Source organism: Mytilus californianus, unplaced genomic scaffold (genome assembly GCF_021869535.1).
Source record: "Mytilus californianus isolate M0D057914Y unplaced genomic scaffold, xbMytCali1.0.p SCAF_1, whole genome shotgun sequence".
Lineage (NCBI taxonomy): Eukaryota > Metazoa > Mollusca > Bivalvia > Mytilida > Mytilidae > Mytilus > Mytilus californianus.
Genome location: NW_026262581.1, coordinates 75,983,649 through 76,006,470, shown reverse-complemented (window position 1 = coordinate 76,006,470; position 22,822 = coordinate 75,983,649). Strand labels below are relative to the sequence as shown.

The 22,822-nt window shown below is 32.9% G+C and overlaps 1 protein-coding gene across 1 annotated transcript in view; it reads right to left on the bottom strand.

Annotated features, from left to right (window-relative positions):
- The window catches only part of LOC127707392 (TPR and ankyrin repeat-containing protein 1-like), a 59,254-nt gene that overhangs the window by 23,079 nt on the left and 13,353 nt on the right, over positions 1 to 22,822 (bottom strand). The window contains exons 6-13 of the mRNA XM_052211873.1: positions 22,214 to 22,483; positions 20,848 to 21,150; positions 20,021 to 20,281; positions 16,404 to 16,559; positions 10,714 to 11,297; positions 7,875 to 8,009; positions 6,100 to 7,006; positions 1,555 to 2,660 (exon numbers count right to left, since the gene is read on the bottom strand). Coding sequence (XP_052067833.1) covers positions 1,555 to 2,660; positions 6,100 to 7,006; positions 7,875 to 8,009; positions 10,714 to 11,297; positions 16,404 to 16,559; positions 20,021 to 20,281; positions 20,848 to 21,150; positions 22,214 to 22,483 — 3,722 coding nt within the window. The remainder of the gene's footprint in view (positions 1 to 1,554; positions 2,661 to 6,099; positions 7,007 to 7,874; positions 8,010 to 10,713; positions 11,298 to 16,403; positions 16,560 to 20,020; positions 20,282 to 20,847; positions 21,151 to 22,213; positions 22,484 to 22,822) is intronic.

The following is a 22,822-nucleotide window of genomic DNA, read 5'->3' as shown; positions in this document are numbered from 1 at the left end:
TTTCCTGAATGTATAAGATGTCTGCATGTTGATTTATATTTACGAATGTTGTCCTTGTACCGATGATAAAATTAAGTAAATGTTTTAGCTAGTTTGTGATATCGAAAACCCTGTTGTAATAATTATTCAGTAATACAGAGATTTCTTTCGTTAAAATCAAAAACGTTGTTGCATACACGAGCGATTCGAACAAGTTGAGATATATAAACACCATTATACTGAAACACTGCTTAATGAAGAAGCAATATTTTCCAGCTTGTGTTTCTCTAAAAATATGTCCTACATGTATCTCCTTTGTAAATGTTTCCCAAAAAACCCATAACCAAAATATGTTTGCCTCATTGTTTTTTTTTTCCATATTATGTTAACATGAATAAATCTATATTGTTACATGACATTTATTTGATTTGTGCATATATCGTTTATTTTTATTCAACACTTAAACAAGGACATTTTGCTAATACATTAAGTACATCCGATTTAGACTCATACAAAAAGCATGCATGCATCATGTCAAGTCTCACATAGATTGGATGATAATCAAGCTTTATCCTGCATACAGACTTTTAAAATATCCAATCATATGACAATGACCGTAACCTTTATTGATTAGAATTCTGATTAGCCTTGATAAGCATTCTACCAATCCTAAATTAAGATTAAACACAAGGTCACAACATGTTTCTGATCTTGAAAAGAGTTATCTCTTGGAAAATGACAATAATTTATGATCTTACCTATTCAAAGCATATAACAAACGTCAAGTACAGAACAAACGGAGATCACTTATTTAGCGTGACAAATAAATTAGTTAAAACAATTTCCGTTTTTCTTGAAATCACTAGTCGTTTACAGGTTGGATGCCAAACTAAATCTCATGTTTTGTCTTATTTAATTATATGCGAAAATGGCTTTGTCCTTGGTTTTGAGTGACCCTGACTAAAACCTTGGAAATCAAAAGGATACTATGTTTAAATTTATGGAATTCAAAACTAACTAATCTGTCAAGTGCTACAAGACTAGAATGCACCAAATACTGTGACAACCAGTTTGAACGCGATGTCGTGCTAAGTATACCACAAACTCGTAATTCAAAGTATCAGAAAATAGGAAGTTCGAGTCTGAAAAATCCTACATACGCTCACACGTTCCAACTTATCCCTGTCATATGTTTATCAAATAGTAAGTCACTCTGTTAAGAAGTACATGAGAAAAGTGTAAAGAAAAGGTTTAAGTTCAATCAAAATATTGAAAAGTTGAAAGCATAGGCATACAAAAATAGGTATCGTACAGATTTGAAAATTTGTCACATGTTAAATATCACTGTCAATCTGCTGACCAAATATGAAGTCATTCTTTTCAGAAGTTCATGACAAAATTATGACCGAAATATTTGTTTGACAAACCGTCACACAGACGGACAAGATGACTGCAATGTAGCTCCACTATTCGAGTGAAGGTACAACCCGTTTTCTTTACTGAAATGACTTAAAATTCTTAATTAATCACTGATAAAGATTGATTAATTGTTAACGATACCCAACCTGATCTTACCTGTAATGAATGACTGGCATAGAAGAAGAGAGATTTGAGATCACTGAATCTGAAAGATATTCCTCTCATTATGCCCTGAGCTGTATCTCCAGTCAGAAACATATCGTTGGGATTCTGACACAATCTCAGAAGTAAACAAAGCTCAGCCTGAGTGAAATCTTGAGTTTCATCAACAAATATCTGATGAATCACCCAGTTCATATTCTGTTGTTTACATAAACGCTGATACACATCCCGAACAAGATCGGTCTCGTCAAACAAAAATTTCTGTCTTCTCACATGTTCATATCGTTTAAACAAAGTGTAAATATGTTCTCTTTCTCCAGAAAAATTAGGCGCTCTTTTTCTTCCAATGTCAACATATTCTTCTTTCGTAAGGTAACCAGTTGCCTTGGATAAAGCCTCATATGATCCTTTTATAAATGACATTATTTCCGTCCAGACAAGTGAAGGATGATATTTCTTTCCAACACCTTTATTCATATGAGGCCATACTGTTTCGGCAAACAATTCATATGTCATTTCTCTTCGAGGAGCAACTTTTTTCTTGTTTTGATGACCTTGGTTTTGATTGTCTTGATTTCCTTCCAATAAGTCTTCTATTTCTTCATCACTGTCACTTTCTTCATCAGAATCTTCTTGAAGAAGTGGAAGAATACTAAGAGGTCCATCTCCATCTGTCCATCCCTGAATATCAACCTTCAAATTTCCATTTTCTGTTCGATTAAAGAAGTAAAACTGGTCTACAGATGCATCTAACATTAACAGTAGCTGTTTAGATGTTATGAACAGAGGAAATTGGTAATCATTCAAATCTTGAAGACGATTAGGCAAATTTTGATGTTCAGCTTCTACGTGTTGTTTAGTTTGATCACAGCCATGCAACAGTTCTCTGAAGTTTTTTTGAACTTCATTACATAATACTGCATTCTTAGTGATAAAGATTTGATGTAAATGATCATACTGTTGTCCCTCTTCAACCTCTGCCTCACCATGCTCACCAGTCTCGTTTTCGTTTTCGGATGCAGTAGGTTCATCATGACAACCTTCAGGTATCTTTCTTGCACAAGATACATTTTCTACCTCATACTCCAAGTCATCAGCATCTGAAATTAAGGTAAAGAAAACTACTTACTTAAGTATTTTATTGTTGTTATGGACATCATACCAAATCGTCTTATTTTTTATAAAAAGGATGTACAACATGCTTGAAAGACATATTTTTTTGGTTGTTTATGTTTTGTTTTGTGTTTTTTAGAGGGAAGGAGGAGGGGTAATTAGGAGTTAGAAGTTAGAAGGTATTTCGGCTCATTTGTATCAGCTATCATGACCTCCAAAACAGAGAGCAGTCATTGTTACTGAAATTTTAATTAAAGGCTATTTTGAACTGTAGTATACCACATTCATACTTATACATAAAAGCACATGAGGAATATAGATCTTTTGAAATATTTCTAATTTTGAAGCTGAAATATACAAAAGAATGTAGTCAGTTCATTGCCAGAATTCTTTCTATCATATCTAGTTCAAAATGGTATAGCTGTAGAAGAAGGCACATTTATATTTCAAAGAATACTCTAATTTATATTCCAAGGCCAAACGAGATGGTCGATGACTTTACAATGCCACGTCAGGCAAAATACTTCACAAGAGCAATTTTCTATATAAAAGTTAGGAGATGTGATACGATTGTCAATAAGACAACCTTTCACTAGAGACCGAAAATACATTGAAGTAAGCAGCTATAGAACATCATACAACATTAAAAAATGAAAAAACCATACCGTATAGTAAGCTATAACAGGCATGACAAATTAATTGGGAAACAATTCAAACGAGAAAACCAACAGCCAGAATTGTGCTAAGCACAGTAAACAACTAACAAAAAGTTCAAAGAGTACTCGCAGCTACTGAATGATTTTTCAAAGCCAGTTTAACAGCTATTAAATAAATCAGTTTATCAATGGCTAGCATATCAATCGGTTTACAAGCAAAAGATTTGGTTTTAAAACCTCATTGATGCACTCTGAGATATTTTTTTTTAGAGTACTGATATTAACAAACTTGGAAAGATGAAAAGATGACCGTGAAAAAGGCGATTTTCCCCTCATATATGAATATGATTAGTCATGCCGTATATCGAATATAGATGATAATGCAACAAGAATTTATGCATGTTCTCCCTTACCTACACCTTTTCTATGTTAATGCAGCGTGGATGGGAGTATTTCTGACTGGAATCATCTATCACCATACTTACTCGTATCCATAGCTATTGCTATATATAATGCAGCATGGATTGACGTGTCTTGCCGACCGCCAGAAACCTTAACTAGTATCTCCCTTTCTATTGCTATAGATAAATTGACATACTGTACGTTTTCATTTAGTAGTTAAAATCCCTTATGGTAACAAAATCCCTGACTTAATATTATCACGTTTCCATAGATAATGTTAATTGAAATCTAAACGCAATACAGCCACAAGCATAAGTTCGGAAATGTATACACCTTTCAAAAAAGGTCAAAAGAACATCATCATAAAAAAAACAGAAAATTAGCAATGGGGAATGAAAATCGTCTGTTTTGTTGACATGTTTATTTGTCTGTTTGTCTTTTTATTTTTGGCCATGGCGTTGTCAGTTTGTTTTCGATCTATGAGTTTGACTGTCCCTCTGGTATCTTTCGTCCCTCTTTGCTATAAATTTCCCGTGTGAAACTGCAATATCCAAAATCTTGAAACGGACAACTATTGCTGTGTATTATAGATTTATAATATAAAGGCAGTTACTTTTGGTAAATTACTGCAGTATGATTGTTAAATTCTTGATTATATAAGGCAAAATATAGTATGAGTTATTCAAACTTTCAATTAAATGGTCGCGAGATGGCCTTTTTGTGCTGATACGACGTTAATCAATCGACTTTCAATCAATAAAATGGAATTGAGACGGACCTTTACTGCATTTGGCCATAGACTGTGATTCGTAATAATACAGGAACAAGTCTACTATTAAATGAGTGCAAATAGAGCACATACAACCGTTTGAAAACTTTATTGCCGAAACGTACATGTATGTGATCAAGGATAAAGAACACAGGCTCACAGCCTTAATCATTTTATCATAAAGTATATCTATCATATTTGCCCTTTTATTACACAAGGAGGCTATATGACCTATATATGAGATGCAACAAATACATTTGCAATCAGATTTTTCAAAGGAACATTTACTTAAATAAGAAAATGTATGTTTGATAAAACTGTGTGGAAGTGTAGTAAAGAGAGAAGAAATTCATAATTGTCAACAGAATTGAAAGAACCATTAAAAGCCCCTAAGCTATTGTATATTTTTACCCTCCAAAAAAAATGAATTTCATTATTTTCATATGCTTGATTTCAAATATTAATAATGTATTTCCTGTATGCATAGCACTGATTTCTTGTCCGGGTTTGATTTGACTTTTTATCCTTTTTATTACTTCTTCAACGTTTGATGTAAAGTTTTAAATATTTTGCCCTCGAGCGTTCCTGAACAGACATTGATTGTCGAAATGCGCTTCTGGTGCAGTAAAATTGGTTCAGTTAATGTTACTATTAATTATTTTTTTAATTGTAGTAAAGGAACTACTAGTAGTTTAAGGTCCGAAATATAAGAAGTTGAGATGAAGCAATATTAGGCAGTTTTTTGTTTAGTTTAGTCAGAAATATGACAGGTGTTATCCATTCATTTGATGTGTTTGAGCTTTTAATTTTGCCATTTGATTAGGGACTTTCCGTTTTGAATTTTCCTCGGAGTTCGGTATTTTTGTTATTTTACTTTTTAGGTAGCCTATATACAGATGGGACTTCAAATGTTAGAGAAGTCTTAAACTGAGATGGATGTGGTAATGATATTATAGTCTATTATTTGACTCTTTGAAGAAGGCATGGCCTTAAATGAAGAAAAACATTATGATTTCATTTTGAACCTTCTGCTTCTATTAACGTCATACAAGTGCCAGTTAGAACAAATCATTATGCGAAAACTTTGTTTTTTAACTTAAGATATAAATATTTGACAAATAAAATATCCACGCTAGACATAAATCATTACCAGGGGCATACCATAATGTGTCGAGTGTTTTTAAAAAGGTGGAACAGAGCAAGCCAATTAGAAACCGCGTTGGCTAAATGAATACAACGATAGGTTTATTACAGTTGTTGTAAGGAACCATCTGAAAACATCTTCTTTTCTTCAACATTTCTTGTTAATTGCACAACTCATTTTAAACATGATAACATTCAAAATGATAAGTAGCTTAGATTACTTCATTACAGGTACCGGTATGACTATAAGGTATGGTTATACATTTGTTTTGATATGACGCATAATCTTTTCACTGAAATCATTTCTACAAATTCAGTATTTGTTAATGACTGTTATTTAAAATGTTTCAGCATCACACCACTGGTGAGCAACAATTAATGTCACGTGAAAGTGATAGAAAAGATCACATCCAATCACAATTATTAATTTTGACATTGATATATCTAAGTTCGTACCTTCAGTGTTCATCTCCCCTTCTTGCATTTTCCCCTGTTGTTTATAAATCATAACTCTAGGTAGTAATGGAGCATCAGCTTCAACAGCTTTAGTCCAATATTGCAAAAACCTACTCCATAGTCTATATAGACAACATGTTGTCTTGCCTGTACCACTGCGCCCAATTAAAAGAATTGGTGCATCGGACTGGATGTTTATGATGGCGTGTTCTAATTCTGTTACACGAAATGGAAAGTCCACCTTTACTTCTATGTTCTGTAAAATGTGTGACACAAGATTGGAAGAGAAAGAATAAAACTTAAGAATATGATATTCTGTCTCGTTGGCACTTGCTGGAGGGAAGAAAGGCTTTATTTCCTCCAAGATACTACTTTCAATGTCTGTTTCAGCATAAATCCTAGGAACTTTTTTCAATTCATTCGAATACTTCTCATGTTTAATGCCCTTTATCTTTTTTTGTATGATACAAGACTCACCTCTGTTATGAGATTTTGCAATTCTTTGAACGGAACTGTATATTTTATCATGATCAAAAACTATATCCCAAACTCTTATGATTTCGGAGTAAATTTTTCCACCTTTAACTGGAAGATCTGACAACTGTTCTTCATTGAATTCAAGAATTCTTTCTGCTGAGTAGCTCAATCTTGGTGAAAAGGCTATAGCTAGTTCCCATATAATTCTACTAGCCTTTGTGATCTTGGCTTCAAACAACCTTAACGTATCAGGCACATGGTGGAGCTTTTTACACAGATTTGGAGTCCACTCTCCAGCTGCCAGATGCTGAATCTTACATACAATCCTTTGTTTTATTTCTGGAAGAACATGTTTGTTGCTCATGGCTTTCCATACTTCAGCAGTACATACAACTTCCCATTCTAAATTTTCAAATACTTGTAGATCAAACTGTTAATTAGAAATCAATAAGTCATATAAAATAGATGTAGTTAACTTATACAAATGATAATGTCTTTTTAGTCTTAAATTCAATTCAGAAACAGGTCTTGCATTCATGCTAAAGTATGCATTCCTCGAATATGTATCAATTTGAGCAAAAGTAGACCTGATGGAATGTGGAACCACCTACTTATAAGTAGATTATGACTCATTAATTTGTTGGAAGCTGAAGGAAAAAAGCAAACTTACCATATTTATCTTGAAAAAAAAATATATACATGAATATATAATGAACCATGCAAAGCTTACAATCCAAGTTGAACACATAATTCCACAGACAGACAATATCTTACCTTTTATTTGTTGTAACTTAAACATTCAAGAAAGCATAAATATTAAAATAGGACCAATGACCTATGCAAAATCTCCATGTTTAGGTGGAATGAGACCTATATGCAGATGTAAACCCTTAACCTAAGCAGATGAATATATTTTCTAACTTGTCTCGAAACGTTAGGAATTTATAACCATACACTTTCTTAAAGCCTTGCTACTATAATTTTAATGGAAACAATTGAAATCAGCTGAATTTTACAATTTCATGAATCAAATATAACAAATAAAGGAGTAACAAAACATATATGACAAATTAAAGCGTCTCAGCTGTTTTATTTTGGATTTGTTTTACAAGACAATGAATTCTCAGAAAATATTTACAGCAACAAACATAGAATCGGGTGCAGGACCACAAGAGAACAAACAGCAATGTCAGCATTGATTTCTTGTTATTTGATGAGTTTCTATATAACTAGTAAAATGTACATCCACGCAATATCAATTACTATCAATTGGTGGTACAAATTATTTTTTAAAGAACCTGGAATTGCTCTTCTTCACTGTCTTCTTCGTCATCAAATATTTCTTCATCTCCTTGCTGTAATAGTTTTGGTTCTTCTGTTACTATTGGTTTTACAAGATAGGGTTCCGGATCAGGTACCATTGAGTTTTCAATCTTGAAAATACATATAATCGGAAAAAATTATACATGAAAGCCAACCTATAGTCTTAGTTTTAACGGTTAAAACATAAAAGTTCTAATTTGATTATCTGTGCTACCTGATTTAAAAATACAGAGTATGAACAATACACTCCTCCTCAAATAATATTTATTGTAATTCCATTTCGGAAGAATAAGGGATAAAGAATGTATTATGAACTTGCTGTCACGTGTTCATGGCCATCCGCGTCAATTTTTCAACGAAATGCACGCGACTATATTCATACAACCGAACAACTTTAACAACGTTTTGTACGCGTAAAAGTAGTTTTACTAACAAACTCATTTAATTTCATTTTCTCAACCAAAAAACATTTTTGTTAAGACAAATTGCTAATAAAAAGAATAATGTTATTTTATTATATTCTTCCAGATAAAGTCAGTTTCAAAAACAAAAATGCCATTATTATATATAGAGCTTTCAAAGTAAAAGGTTAATTCTCAAAGATAATATAATGAACAAATTTTTCATTAAATGTGTGTTCTGCTAGATACGTACCCCTGAAAAGTAATGTAAAGTCAGCAGATATGAGACTTTTGCAGACACAAATATTTCATTGTGTGAACAAAAAATAATGATGTGAGAATACTGTATATACAATGCAATGTAAAAAAAATCACGACAGGAACATACGATGAGTTTAAATTCCATCAAATTTTGTTTGTTACCTTAATCTGTCTGAAGTAAGCAGATGTGAGATATCTGAATCTTCTGCCGACATATGCATTGGATCAGTTTAAATTTATATGGGGTAAACATTAGATTGAAAAAGAAGTCTGGGAAAATTCAATAGGAAAGAATTGTAACTGATGAAGCTGATTAAAACACCACATTCTCAAATTCGATTGAATAGTTATTCAAAAAATATAATACTTGATGTACTTGTGGTTCACTGAAGTGGAACGATTGTCATCCTTTTCTTCTTGATTAGCGACAAAACACATCTGTTGTAGTCGATGTTCCGAAGCTACACAGTAATGTCATGCTTAAAGGAGAGGCGAAAGATACCAATGGGACATTCAAACTCATAGGTGAAAAATAAACTGACAACGCCATGGCAAAAAAAGTAGCTTCAGAGCAAATGCAATGTGATTTCCATTATAATTAATATTTTCAAGGGCCATAACTCGTTAAAAATATTTGATCAGAACTTATTTTCGAAAGTCTCAAAGGCATTGCTGATATAAACATATGATATAAGTTTCATAAAATTCTGGCAAGAATTTTTACATATGAGAGCACTAACAGTGCAATGTTACAAATAATCAATATTTCCAGGAGGTATAACTCTTATAAAAATAATTGATCGGCACTGCTTTTTGAACTCGTCAAGACAATTAATGATATAAACCTATAATATAAATTTGAGAAAAACATGGAAAACCTGGCAAGAATTGTACATATTAGAGCGCTTATAAGGCAATTTTTCCATCTGATTAATATTTCCGAGGGTTTTAACTCTTTTGAAAATTATTGATCGGCACTGCTTTTTGAACTCGTCATCGACATTGCTGATATAAACCTATGAAGGTTCATGAAAATCTGGCAAGAATTGTACACATGAGAGTGCTAACAAGACCGAACGGACGGACGGACGGAAGGTATTTCTATGTACCCCGCAACGCGTTGCGCCGGTGACAAAAAGGTTGACATAAATAAAACTTGACAAAATCAAACGCTGGCCTACATCAACCAACAGAACGAATAGAAAACAACTATCATATTCCTGCACATGCAATTTCTCGAAGAAAATGTGTGGTTAAACCTGACTAAATGCAACTTGTCACTAGATTTGTAGCTTTCGAGGGCATCATGACACGTGTAACAAATGGAGTAGAAAGAAACCAGCAAGGGATATTTAAATCTCAGAAGTCGAAATAAAAGCTGATAACGCCATGGCAAAAAAAACACCTAGAAAACTAAAGACTCAGCAACACGAACTCACAAAAAATAGGGGTGAACTGATGTGCTCCGGAAAGGTTATCAGTTCCTGCTGAACATGTGGGACCGTAGTGTTGTTCATGCAATTTCAAATCCGTTAATAACTGATAAGTCTCATTGGTGGATGTCACAATCGAGGAAAAGATGAAGAATTTAGCTAAGACATTTGGAACATATCAGTACTCATCTGTGACGTAGATAATCATTAACTGTCAACCAAGTCGTAATGGCTTCCGTACAACCTTAGAAGGGATGACTTCAAATTCATCACTTGGAACCCTAGCTATGATAACCTTCTTCTATGAAGTAACCCTTTATCAAGGACATCATAATAAAAAATATTGTATCAACAATAATATACATACATGATATGCACGCGCTCCTTGAATGTAGCTACATAGAAGTGGATATTTAACAATTGGGAATCTAAAATAATCCCTTTGGTCGAAAAAGTCTTGCTCTCAACCGATTTTAATTGTCAATGTTTAGATGTCAGTCAAGACATGAGGCGATCTTAACTTTATCTGTGGTATCCTTCATGGTGTTTGCCTTTTTCTGTCGTTACTGTTTTGTTTGTGGTGTCTGTTTTTCCTCGACTTATGTTTTTTGGACTGCCCCTTTGGTATTTTCTCCTTTCTTTCCATTATTCCTTATTTGGGTAAATCTATATATTATTCATGTGCAATACTTGTTTTTACTGGGTTTAATAGAATATACCTTAGATTTGACTTTCTCTTTCTTTGACTTTTTACTCAAATTGTCAACATCATCACTTCTGCTGGAGTATTTACTATAACCTGCATCATTTAGATTATGTAGCAGCTCCTCTATTCTTTTCCTTACAGCTTCTTTTCCTAACGGTTGTTTTACCACAGATTTTACCACAACTGAAGGACTGGTGTCTCTTCTATCATATAGAAGAAGATCTTCTCCTTCGAGTTTAGTCTTCATGAATTCTTCCGTTTGTGATTTTTTGGCCTTATTCATTTTGCCAGATTTTCCGGACACATTTTTGGTTGGTCTATCATCATTTGCAAGTCTAAAGAATTGAAGTCTTCGATCATTCTTTGTATTTAAATAATAAACAGGCAGTTTATCATCACTATTCTTTACATTTGATGATATTTTCTTGTCACAAAGAAGTTCGGTTGCTTTTTGAACAGTTGAATTATACTTCTTTTTGGCAACCAAATGAAACAGACTGTCTCCATACATGTCTTGTTGTTTAGGATCTAACATGTTGTATTTTTCTGGGTCTTTTTCGAACATTTCTAAAAACAGGTTGAACACAGAAAAGTTTCCTGCAATATAAAACATCATTTTTTAATGTTTATTACAGTGGTTAGTTTAATAACATTTATTGTTAAAAATGACAAATGGAGCAGACACAAGTTTTACAACTAAGTAACATATACTACAAAAGGTGAGTCCGATACAAAAATTTCATTTTGAGATATGAAAATACTAGATTGCATCTGCCATATGTTAATCCACTAGTCCCAGATCAGGAAATTCGTTAGTGATTTTCCTATGTTAAATCGTAATGTTATGTGGTATTTAGATGATTTCGCATTCATTTTTATTCCTTATTCACGTGTATAGTGCATGCTTCGCTATAAAAAAAAACCACATAAAATCAATATCATCAGAAAGTGCTAAAATTCGCATTGAAAAATGTATTTCAGCCAAGTTTCCCTCCTTATAAAACGATGATTTGACATAAAATCATTATGACAACTATCCATCGCAGATTAAAAGACATAAATGTAAGCAACTATAGGTCATCAAACGACCATGAATGATGAACTAAACTCAAACTAGAAAGTAAGTTATATGATGGACTGACATAAAAATAATGGGAAACCATTCGAATGAGATATAACGGCATAAATTAGTCTAAATCAACAAAAGAAACAAAATGACCGAATCAAAGACAACCACTAAAATTAAGGTCTTCTGACAAGGGCAGCCACAGAAAGAATGTGGCAGGGTTGAAGATGTTTTTGAACGCCAAACCGTCCCCTTACTTTCGACAGTCGGGTAACAACACAACATAAGGTCGATCTGTTGGAAAGATATTAAACATGTTTAATAAATAAATCATGTTTCCAAGACTAAATTATCAATAAGTTATCATACTGCGGATCGTATAAAGCTGTCATAAACAGCCTGAGAAAAGCATAGAGTTTAAAGATGTCAGAATATAAGTAAAATCGACCTAATGTAGAACCATTTGCTTTCATTACTGTACATCACTGTACATGTAGTTGTGTAACTAAATATGTAGATTATAAGAGTTCTCTATGAAGTCGGAATGGTGTCTTTTAGGACATAGGACGATCGTGACATAATCCATGGTTAGGTCATGGATCATGATGTATTTTGTTAGCTTGATTGTAAAGGTTCTCTGATTATAGTTGCAGATCGTTGGCTTCTCAGTTGTAATTTAGCTGTTTTCAGAAAAGCAAGTTTACTACGATTGCAAACACTTTTCGGTTTTACTTTATCGTTCAACATATTTAAAAATTTTCTGTGAAACTTGGATACATTGAACTTTTTCATTACTTCTACAAACAGATGTAACCGTTTCTATACATTTATAAAAACATCGATTTTTTCAATACTTCTACAAACAGATATAACCGTCGTTCGCGAAACTGATTATATCCATATTATAAAAAAGAAATATATCGTACGTTGCTCCAATGGGATATAGAAAAATCCAGGAAATAAGACAGGTGCTAGATTACTGCAGAGTTACAGGTGCTAAGAATTAAGATTCCAAAAATTAAGTCAAAAACAGTATTAAAACAACGGTATCTGGATAACGTTTTCTAGTGAAATCCGAGAAAGTGCGTCTGACGTTTCGAATCAGAAAACCAAATTGGCCATAAGAAGAGTCACTTTAAGACCCATCTTTGACATCCCTTCAACTTATATGGATACAGTGCCCGGAAACAAAGTTCGAGCGGGTCTTATTTAACAAAATGATGAACTCGTTTAAATCATCATTTGTAATATTCGTTATATTGGTGTAATCAGGGGTTTACAGAATTTCAACACCGATGTAAAATTCCGTACATCCCTGATTACACAAGATAACGAATGTATTTTGTATGAAGCGTCCCTTTACCCATTTGTATATTGTTGTGTAAAATTGAAAATGCTAATGTAGAACTTTTGTTCTTTTTGAATTTGTTCGATACCGACGTTGCTGCGCATTGTCAAAAATTACCTATCTTTATTTTTTTTTATTCTCGGGAAATTTGGAAAAGTTTGGGTTTTTTTTATTTAATTTTTGATTGTTTTTTTAATTTACGCATATTAATTATTTTTTTAAATATTTTTTAATTTATTTTTTTGAAATTTTGGTAAAATTTTTATTTTTATCCTCGGATGAACAGGAGTGGGTGTTTATTTACACCCGGGTAATTAGCAAATCAGATTGCAGGATTCTTGCTGCAAAAGAAATAAACACATTTACACAGTGCATTACATGCATGCTTACTTTAACTAAATCTAACATAAACAGCAGTAGTTGTCCTTTTCTAGATTTGGACATTTCAATCTCTAAAGAAAAACTCCATACTAAAATTTACGACAAAAGAGACGACTTTTCATTCCCTATTGTTATTTTTCCTTTTTTAGACAGCGATGTTCCTTTGGCTCCATCATACGGTGTTTATATATCCCAACTCGTTCGTTATGCCCGTGTGTGTAGTGATGTCATAGATTTTAACTAACGTAATCAATGCATCACTGGTAAATTATTAAGTCAGGGATTTCGTAACCATAAATTACGTAAAACTTTTACTAAATTTTTTCATAGATACAAAGATTTGATTAGTAAATTTGGCTGTACTTGTAGAAAACTGATTAAAAACAGTATTTCACATCCTAAATTGTACTGTAATATTGTACTTAAAGCGCGGAAATCACTATTTGATCCTTGTAAACTCATCGAACCTTTAAACAAACTTATTAGTAAAGGTTATCTTACCAATGTTGTAATTAGATCTTTGAATATAGTTTACCTTGGCACTAATATCGATTTTGTCATCAGCAAATTAAAACATAACTAAATTTGTATTCTTTTCAAACGGGATGTATAAAGACACATCCACGTTCATTTTGATCTATAAAGAGGTTAACTCCTAACTATCTTACTGCCTTTCGATACATTTATTTTTGGCATTGCACAAGTCATGTCTTCTTTGACTGTCCATGACGTTAAAATACTAAATACCTGGGATGTGTTTTAGTTGATTTTAGTCTCTGATGCATGATTTTTTATTATTAATTGTTTTTGGCTTTTAACTCAGTCAGTAACTGCGAGTACTCTCAAATCGTACCTGTTGATACTAATTGTAATGCTTTTTTTGTTATTTAATATTATTCAGGGTTATATCTGGTCTATATACCAGCTTTGATACGTGTTTAGTTTTACTATAAATTTTCACTTCTTCGTACTATGAACATCAAAATTATTTATTTTGTAAAATTATTTCCTTTCTCTATTTGAACTGTACACGTATACCTAACAACAAAATTATTTTCATTTACCTGTGTTTAAAGTAATTGTAAATGGCTGATATTTTTGTTCAAGCATATTGCTTTTCTTAAATTGTTTAACATTCCACAGCGGTATAACATGTTACTTTAATTATTCTTCTCTTAGTTTATTTATTTTGTATTTGCATTGTATCATAGATCAAATTTATTTGTTCAGTGTATGTTCACTGGTGTTAATATGTCTTTTGATTGAGTTAAGCCATTTCAATTGATATTTTATAGTGTGTCTTTCTATGTTGTGATGTTACACTATTGTTTCAGATAAGGGTGAAGGTTTTGTACCATTAAAACGTTTAAACCCGCTGCAATTGTTTGCACCTGTCTTAAGTCAGGAATCTGATGTTCAGTAGTTGTCGTTTGTTGATGTGGTTTATAAGTGTTTCTCGTTTCTCGTTTTTTATATAGATTAGACCGTTGGTTTTCCCGTTTGAATGGTTTTACACTAGTAATGTTTTGGGCCCTTTATAGCTTGCTGTTCAGTGTGAGCCAAGGCTCCGTGTTGAAGACCGTACTTTGACCTATAATGGTTTACTTTTATAAATTTTGACTTGGATGGAGAGTTGTCTCATTGGCACTTATACCACATCTTCTTATATCTATATGCAGCAATACGTAATCATTTCCCAAGACCTTCGATCAAGCCCATTGGTACGATACAGAAACCTTAACGACCACTTTCTAGTGCCTCTCAACCCACTGCAACGAGTAAAAATAAGAACACCAGTTGTGGTCAGTCTGATCGTGCCAATGTAAGTTCCTTGCTATTAGTTAAAAAAATATGTCCAAAAAATGAAAGGGAGCAAGGACAGATACATTTGCTACATTGATATCGTGTCGCATAATATTCAAAAATTTATGAATGAGGGTTACGATATTAATATTCCTGCAATATTGATATTCAGCCATGAAACACCAAGCTCTATCACAAGCTATTTTCATCAAAGACAGATAGATACAATTCTTAGGAAAAACATATAAGATCAACTTTGACATTTTATATATAGTCAGTGTGTGTATCAGAAACGTTTATACATGTAATTATTTCGTCATTCGACAGAATTTTGTTCTATACAGTGTTCAGATCAACAGGGTATTACAGAAACATAGTTACTAAAGGTCAATTTGACCAAACATGTCAAACAAACTTGATAAACAAGGCCGTTATAAATACTCTTTTATTATCTATAGTTAAGAAGGTTTGGCATGCCACAAAACCAGGTTCAACGCACTATTTTTTTTTTAAAATGTCCTGTACGAAGTCAGGAAAATGGCCATTGTTATATTATAGTTAGTTTCTGTGTATGTTACATTTTAATGTTGTGTTTTTGTTGTGTCGTTGTTCTCCTCTTATATTTGATGCGTTTCCCTCAGTTTTAGTTTGTAACCCGTTTTTTTTTATCTCTATCGATTTATGAGTTTCGAACAGCGGTATACTACTGTTGCCTTTATTTAAGAAGTATGTTACAAATCAAATAGTGAAATAATGTACAAGTTGCTAACGACCAAAAACTAACCTTCTCCGAGAATGTGGAAATTGTAGATCCAAATGTCACGCTGTTCCTACATTTACATTTTACAATGCTCCTAAAAGATCTTTACAGACTTCGCACAATAGCAATACTAGCAAAGTTTCACTCAGACTAAACAAGATTGCTATTGATGATTTTTACATGGAAGCATCAACTCCCGTTAACAATATATACGTAGAAATATTGGTCTCCATGAATGACAGCTACCTATAGCTTAATTCACTCTATTCCTTTCTACTGCTAAAGATCACGCACCATGGATGGGTGTGGTGTCTCCCTGATTGACAGCTAAAATAGCTTACTTACCTCTATCCTTTTCTATTGCTATAGATAATGCAGCATGGATGGGTGTGTCTCCCTGATTCACAGACAGATGTGATGGACAGGCACCATGGTTAAATAATGTCTCCAGTACCTTGAATTGACTCTCCTGTACAGCAGCTTGTATGCATAACATGCCCTCTAAAATATACAATAAAGTAATGGGCACATACAGCATAAATAAAACCTGAAATCACGCTTAAAGATTAATCTTTATATTAATCCCATTTATTTTACAAATAGTAAGTGGCTGTTAAAATCCATACCTACATAAAAATAAGGAGATGTGGTGTGATTGTCAATGAGAAAACTAACCACCAAAGTTCAAATCAAGTGGATGTAAGCAATTATAGGCAACCTTACGGCCTTCAACAATAAGAAAACCCCATACCGTATAGTCGGCTATTAAAGGCCCCGACATAAAACATTAGAAACAATTCAGTTGGGAAAACTAGCGGCCTAATTTATCACAAAACAATTTACGAAAAACAAATATGACAGACGTGCACGTGAACAATGCAGCTTTTTGACATATCGTATATTAATATATTTTGCTACAGGGATATTTCGGGGGCTTTTAAAAACAAATCAGAGCTGTTTCTTCTTCAATCACTATCGTATTTTGATTTTATCATATAATGGAATTTTTAATTATGCTAATTGTTGTTGATAAGTTATAACAATAACTGATGATAACAAAAAACAATAATCTGAAGAAAAAAAAATAATGACACATTTGATATAAAATATTTTAATGCATCAATCTTCATAATGTAAATAAAATATGTAACTTATTTCTATCCAAAAGAAATAAAGTATAAAGACATAACCAGTATTTTTTATCTAATATAATATACATTTGTTGAACAAGTGGACAATATAAAACAGTAATTATATACTTCATAGTAACATTGGCTGAACTAATGAGATTTTCTAAATTAAAAAAGAGCCGGTAGATATAAAAGTGATCGAAAACGAACTGACAATGCAATGACAAAAAAGAAAAGAAAATTATAAAGGACAACTAACAGCCTACAAAATAAATGGGTATGTGTCCGTGGGACACAGATGATGACCCCGCTTGCATATAACATTATAAAGTGACATAAGGCCAACATTTTTTAATTATCCGTTTTACAAACCCGCCGACCGTATATTCCCGAAAATGGAAATAAAAATGTGGATAGTAAACCCTCATTGATATAAACAAGTGCCTGTGTTGCTGAGGCTGAATACTGACTGGAAGGCCCAGCTGCTTTTTTTAAGAATAAATCAGCGATTGATGGAAAAGAGACCTCGTGAATACGAAATTGCAGACTCAGCCGCACAGTGGGTGATATTTGTTCGGATTGTGCCTATGAATCGGCAACAGCACTATCCGTTAAAAAATGCTTTGCCGACGAGGCAAAAACCGTAACAAACACCCCACTGTGGATACTTAAAGAGTTCGGGTAAGAAATATTTGAGTATCAGTTATTTTTTGATGGATTGAAATGACCTGCTGATGACTGCCATGTCTAATTAGGAAACGTATCATGGGATGTGGTTAAAATGCCAATGAGACAGCAACCCTAAACCAACTTTCTGAAATCCAAACTCTAGAGTGCATGCACTCTTCAGTTTTGTATGCTGATAAACTTGAACTGAATGACGTTCCTACCGCCCTAAAAAATAAAAATGTGGAAAATCATATACCCCTTTGACTACAATTTTAAATGCTGCCTATCTTAGGTATAAAACCCTAATTTGTTTAAATCCAGATTAGATTTTTGTATTAGTTGTCTTATCTTCTTGTAAAATGTTTTAATAGAATGGCCAGTTGAATCGGCCTACTTATTAAAATGTATACACACATAATAGATATTAGGATGTGGGGAAGATCCCTTAGAGGCCAGGACCCTATTGAACCATTGAAGATTGTTACAAGAGTGCACTGTCCAATCTCTTACGCGGAGCAACATCCGTTGAACAGCAATCTTTTTTATTGACCCCTATTAAAAATACAAAACAAAGGTCGAGGGTTCGAACCCGAGCTGGGTCAAACTAAAGACTAAAATTGATATTTGCTGCTTCTCCCCATAGCACATGAGATTAAGGAGTAAGAGCAAAAACGGGTCAACTCAAGAGTCGGAATAATGTGTCCGGGTAGGGTGATATGTCTTCCTGCAGGCTGTTACCATGTGAACTAGCATGTTAAAAAATCTGGCTCAGAGTATCGGTCTAATGCAAAGGAGGGTTAGTAATCATATTACATTAAAATGTTTGTCCTGAATATGCATCTGAAGCTGGACGTTAAACATCATTATCCATATTACCCTTACTTGTATGAAATTTCAATGTCTGACCGTTTGAATCAGGACAGGTTTAAAAATCAAAAGGGCATCAAAGGGTCATATAAATTGTGTTATCAAGCCGGTGAGTCTATTCGTATTAAAAGGCATGATAAACACTTTTATACATATAAATCAAGGAGTAAAACTCATTTATTGTGAAGCAAATTCCTCATAAACCTTTTAAAACAAGAAAAAAGTAAATGCAAGAAGGAAATAAATTGTATTCAAAATAAATAAATAGAAATGGTTAAAAGCACTTTTATTTTTATTTTATTTGTCGACTCAAACAAATCCATTCTTTTATTTTTATTTTTATTTCGACCCCCGACCTTAAATTTTCAGAAAAAAATCTCGTAAAACAGATAATAAAAAAAAGTTGGCCTAACTCAAGAACAGTAAAAGTGATGCTACCCAAACTAGTACTTTATCTGAGTTTTGTTGTAATAAGTATTGTGTATAAGTTTCATAACATTTGATTGAGGCAAACTTAAGTAAGATAACGGAAACGAAAAATTCAGCAATATTTCTATTTGTAAAGGGGAACAACTCTAGAACGATAAAAGTGGTGTCACCAACATTTGAACTTGATCTGTGTTTTGTGGTAATAAGCATTGTGTACAAGTTTCATAACATTTAGTTGAGGCAAACCTAAGTTAGAGAACGGAGACGAAAAAAATCAGCAATTTTTCCATTTGTAAAGGGCATTACTCTAGAACGGCAAAAGTGGCGCCACCCAAATTTGAACATAATCTGTGTTTTGTGGTAATAAGCATTGTGTATAAGTTTCATGATATTTGATTGCTAAGGAGGCAAAGTAAAGTTGGAGAACAGAAACCAATTTCGGGACGTACAGACGTACGGGCAAAGCCATCTAACTTGCTTGTGTGGTTTATTCACAACATTTAACAACTGTTGACCCTATCAGTTACAGTAGGTTAGTTTTACCTTCCAAAAGTTTCCTGGAAGTTGAGACAATCAGATATATCAAATGTCTTTTGTGTTTTTACGTTACAAAAATCAATTATATGTACCATCTCTATTATATCGGCGCATTCATTGTCTTCTTATACAGTCATACCTTCTTCCGCAATGTCCAACCTTTTGTATAATTTTAATTGTTATGTTTGATGAATTACATTTTTGAGTGTCAAAATTAAAGCGTTAATTTCTATAAATGTATTTGTTATGGATATATACAAGCAAATTATTTTATTGGGTGACCAAAAAAATCAAAACATTACTCTTGATTTTAGTTCTACTTAAACATACCATTCTCCATTTCAGCACCACTTTTAAGCATTGACTTTATAATATTGATAAGAAGTTGATGAGACCCTTTCATTGAGGAATGCTTAATAACACTTGATAGCTTGATATCCTTGGCATATTCTGGCAATTGCATTTGACCATGGTATTTTCTGTACTCATCTACCACTACAACTAACTGTTTCCAGTTCTCTCCTGTTATTAACCCATTTACAATTTGAAGGTATTGTTTATACGTAATTCTCGTAAGACTCTTAGGAATTTCTGAAATTCAAATCATTTGAATATTTATTATGAAGTTTATTAAACCTTTAACAATGCCCAGTTGGTTTAATGTCAATGTCGTAAATTGTCAGTGTTCATAATGAATATGATTACTCAATGATCCTCTTCATAGCGATTACGTCCCTTGTTTCTAAGCACTATTGTTATACTATAAAGTTACGTTGTCTTTAACAATGTATTTTTTTTTCAATCAGCCATGCTTATCTCGCAAGAGTTGAAATCATTTAGAGAAACATTTTATTTATTGATATATATACATGTAGTGAATGTGGTTAGACTTTTTGTGATGTATTGTTTTCTATGCATACAATATAAGAAAACATTTTCTTCTTAACCTTTTTATTTATATATCCCTGGACCATGAGATCAAGGACAAGGACACTACTAAAGTAGATACTCCAAACCATAGAGCCTCAGTTGTAATCGATATATGGATTATCCAGCTCGTTTACCTTCTGAAATATAAAGCTTTAAACAAATTGTGTAACTATTTCTGCAAGATAAGATCCCTATATAACAATCGAGACAAATATTTGAATAAATACCTGGATTCAGAGTTTTTGCAATAGATTCAGTAATCATTTCCAACATCTCGTCAACAATCTTTTGATGTTTTGTCTTATCATGACTTCTTTCTTTAATAACTGCAGCCATACTAATATATGTTTTGGCTGGTCTGTTATTTATAGTTTGTTTACTCATCTCCAATTCATCTTCACACGTTCTGCATTTATCATGACGAGGCTTAGACAATGGCATATGTGGCAGCCATGATTCATCTATTGTATTCTTGCTTTGCTGAGGTGTGTGAATGTGTGGTAATCTCTGGTCTGATATATTTATCAAATCTATAAATAACAAGAATGTATCCATAGTACACGGATGCCCCACTCGCACTTTCATTTTTTATGTTCCGTGGACCGTGAAATTGGGGTCAAAACTCTAATTTGGCATTAAAATTAAAAAGATCATATCATAGGAAACATGTGTACTAAGTTTCAAGTTGATTGGACTTCAACTTCATCAAAACTAACTTGACCAAAAACTTTTACCTGAAAAACTTTACCCTGAAGCGGGACAGACGGACGAACGGACGAACGGACGGACGTACGAACGAACGAACGAACGGACGGACGAACGAACGGACGCACAGATCGAAAAACATAAAATCATGTAAAAAATATTATTCATTTAGAATAATATTAAATAATATTACATCATGACTCTTTAACACATGACTAGCTGTTTCCCAAACAAATCAAAAAACAAAAAAAAGTGTATTCTTTCTATGCACTGCTAAAAATATTTTTGGGTGTCACATTTGCTCAATGTTTACTCAGCCAAATGTTTGGAAAAATTTGACGATTTTTTTTATAAAATATGAAAAGAAATCTCCCTTAAGACATCCACCTACTTCAATAACATTACAATCAACTTGCGTCATCACGGAATGCCTGAGTGCAATTCTTCTAAGGGTTTAAATATGTGATTAGGGCTAAAAGATAGGCGAAAGATACCAAAGGGGTATTCAATTTTATCAGTCGAGAACAAACTGACTATGGCATGGCAAAAATTCAAATATTATATAATGTTTTTAGAGGGTCAATTAAGCTCCAAAATGTACACTCTTTGTTTTTCCGCTAGTATTTAGAAATTAGAGCTCACATTGGTTAGACTATATCTAAGTTTCATGGTTGTTTATAGTTGTTTATCGTTTAGTCCAGTGGGCATATCAAATGTAATCTTTAAATGCGTCATATTGAAATATTAATTCTGGCTCAGCATGTTACGATTGGTGCAACTGGACTCTTTAACTTAGGGTTACTATGCCAGTGTCCTTTGCTGATGTACATTATAGTTAACAATGATCAATATAAAGCTTCAAACTGTACAATGGAGATGTTTATTTACCTGAATTATTATTGGCTGTCTGTAATAGTGTATAGCCCTGATCTGTTGGTTTTAAGTACTCAATTGGTAATTTTCCGGACATATCTTTGTGACTGGATTTACAGCCATTATTTATCAAAAGTCTTAAGATTGTTTCTCCATAGGTACCATTTGTTTCCCCCGTCTTGATAACTACATGGATGGCAGTATCTCCATTTGTATTGATCATGTCTTTCTTTGATGAAGTGTCTAAGTATGTTCCAAAAAGGAACTTTAGGAAGTCAACGCTACCTATAATCAAATTAGTACTGTATTTTACAATAGACAAACCTTTTAAAAAAATGTATTTGATCACTAGATGATCAATTATTCAAATCTTATAAAGAAAATAAATCAATTAATGCACCTATTTATACAGAAGAATTGCTTTCTTTGTAGGTTAATATTATCATGGTTTCTTTTTTTTTAAATCACTGTTTTTTAAAGTTTAAAATCTGTGAGTTTAAGTAAAACGCATGCAAAATCAATTGAAATAATATCTTTGACTAAAATTCATAGTTAGAGGGAACAATAAAATCCAAAAAAGGGTACACCACAAACAATTAATATACCACAATAGTCTGAATTCTA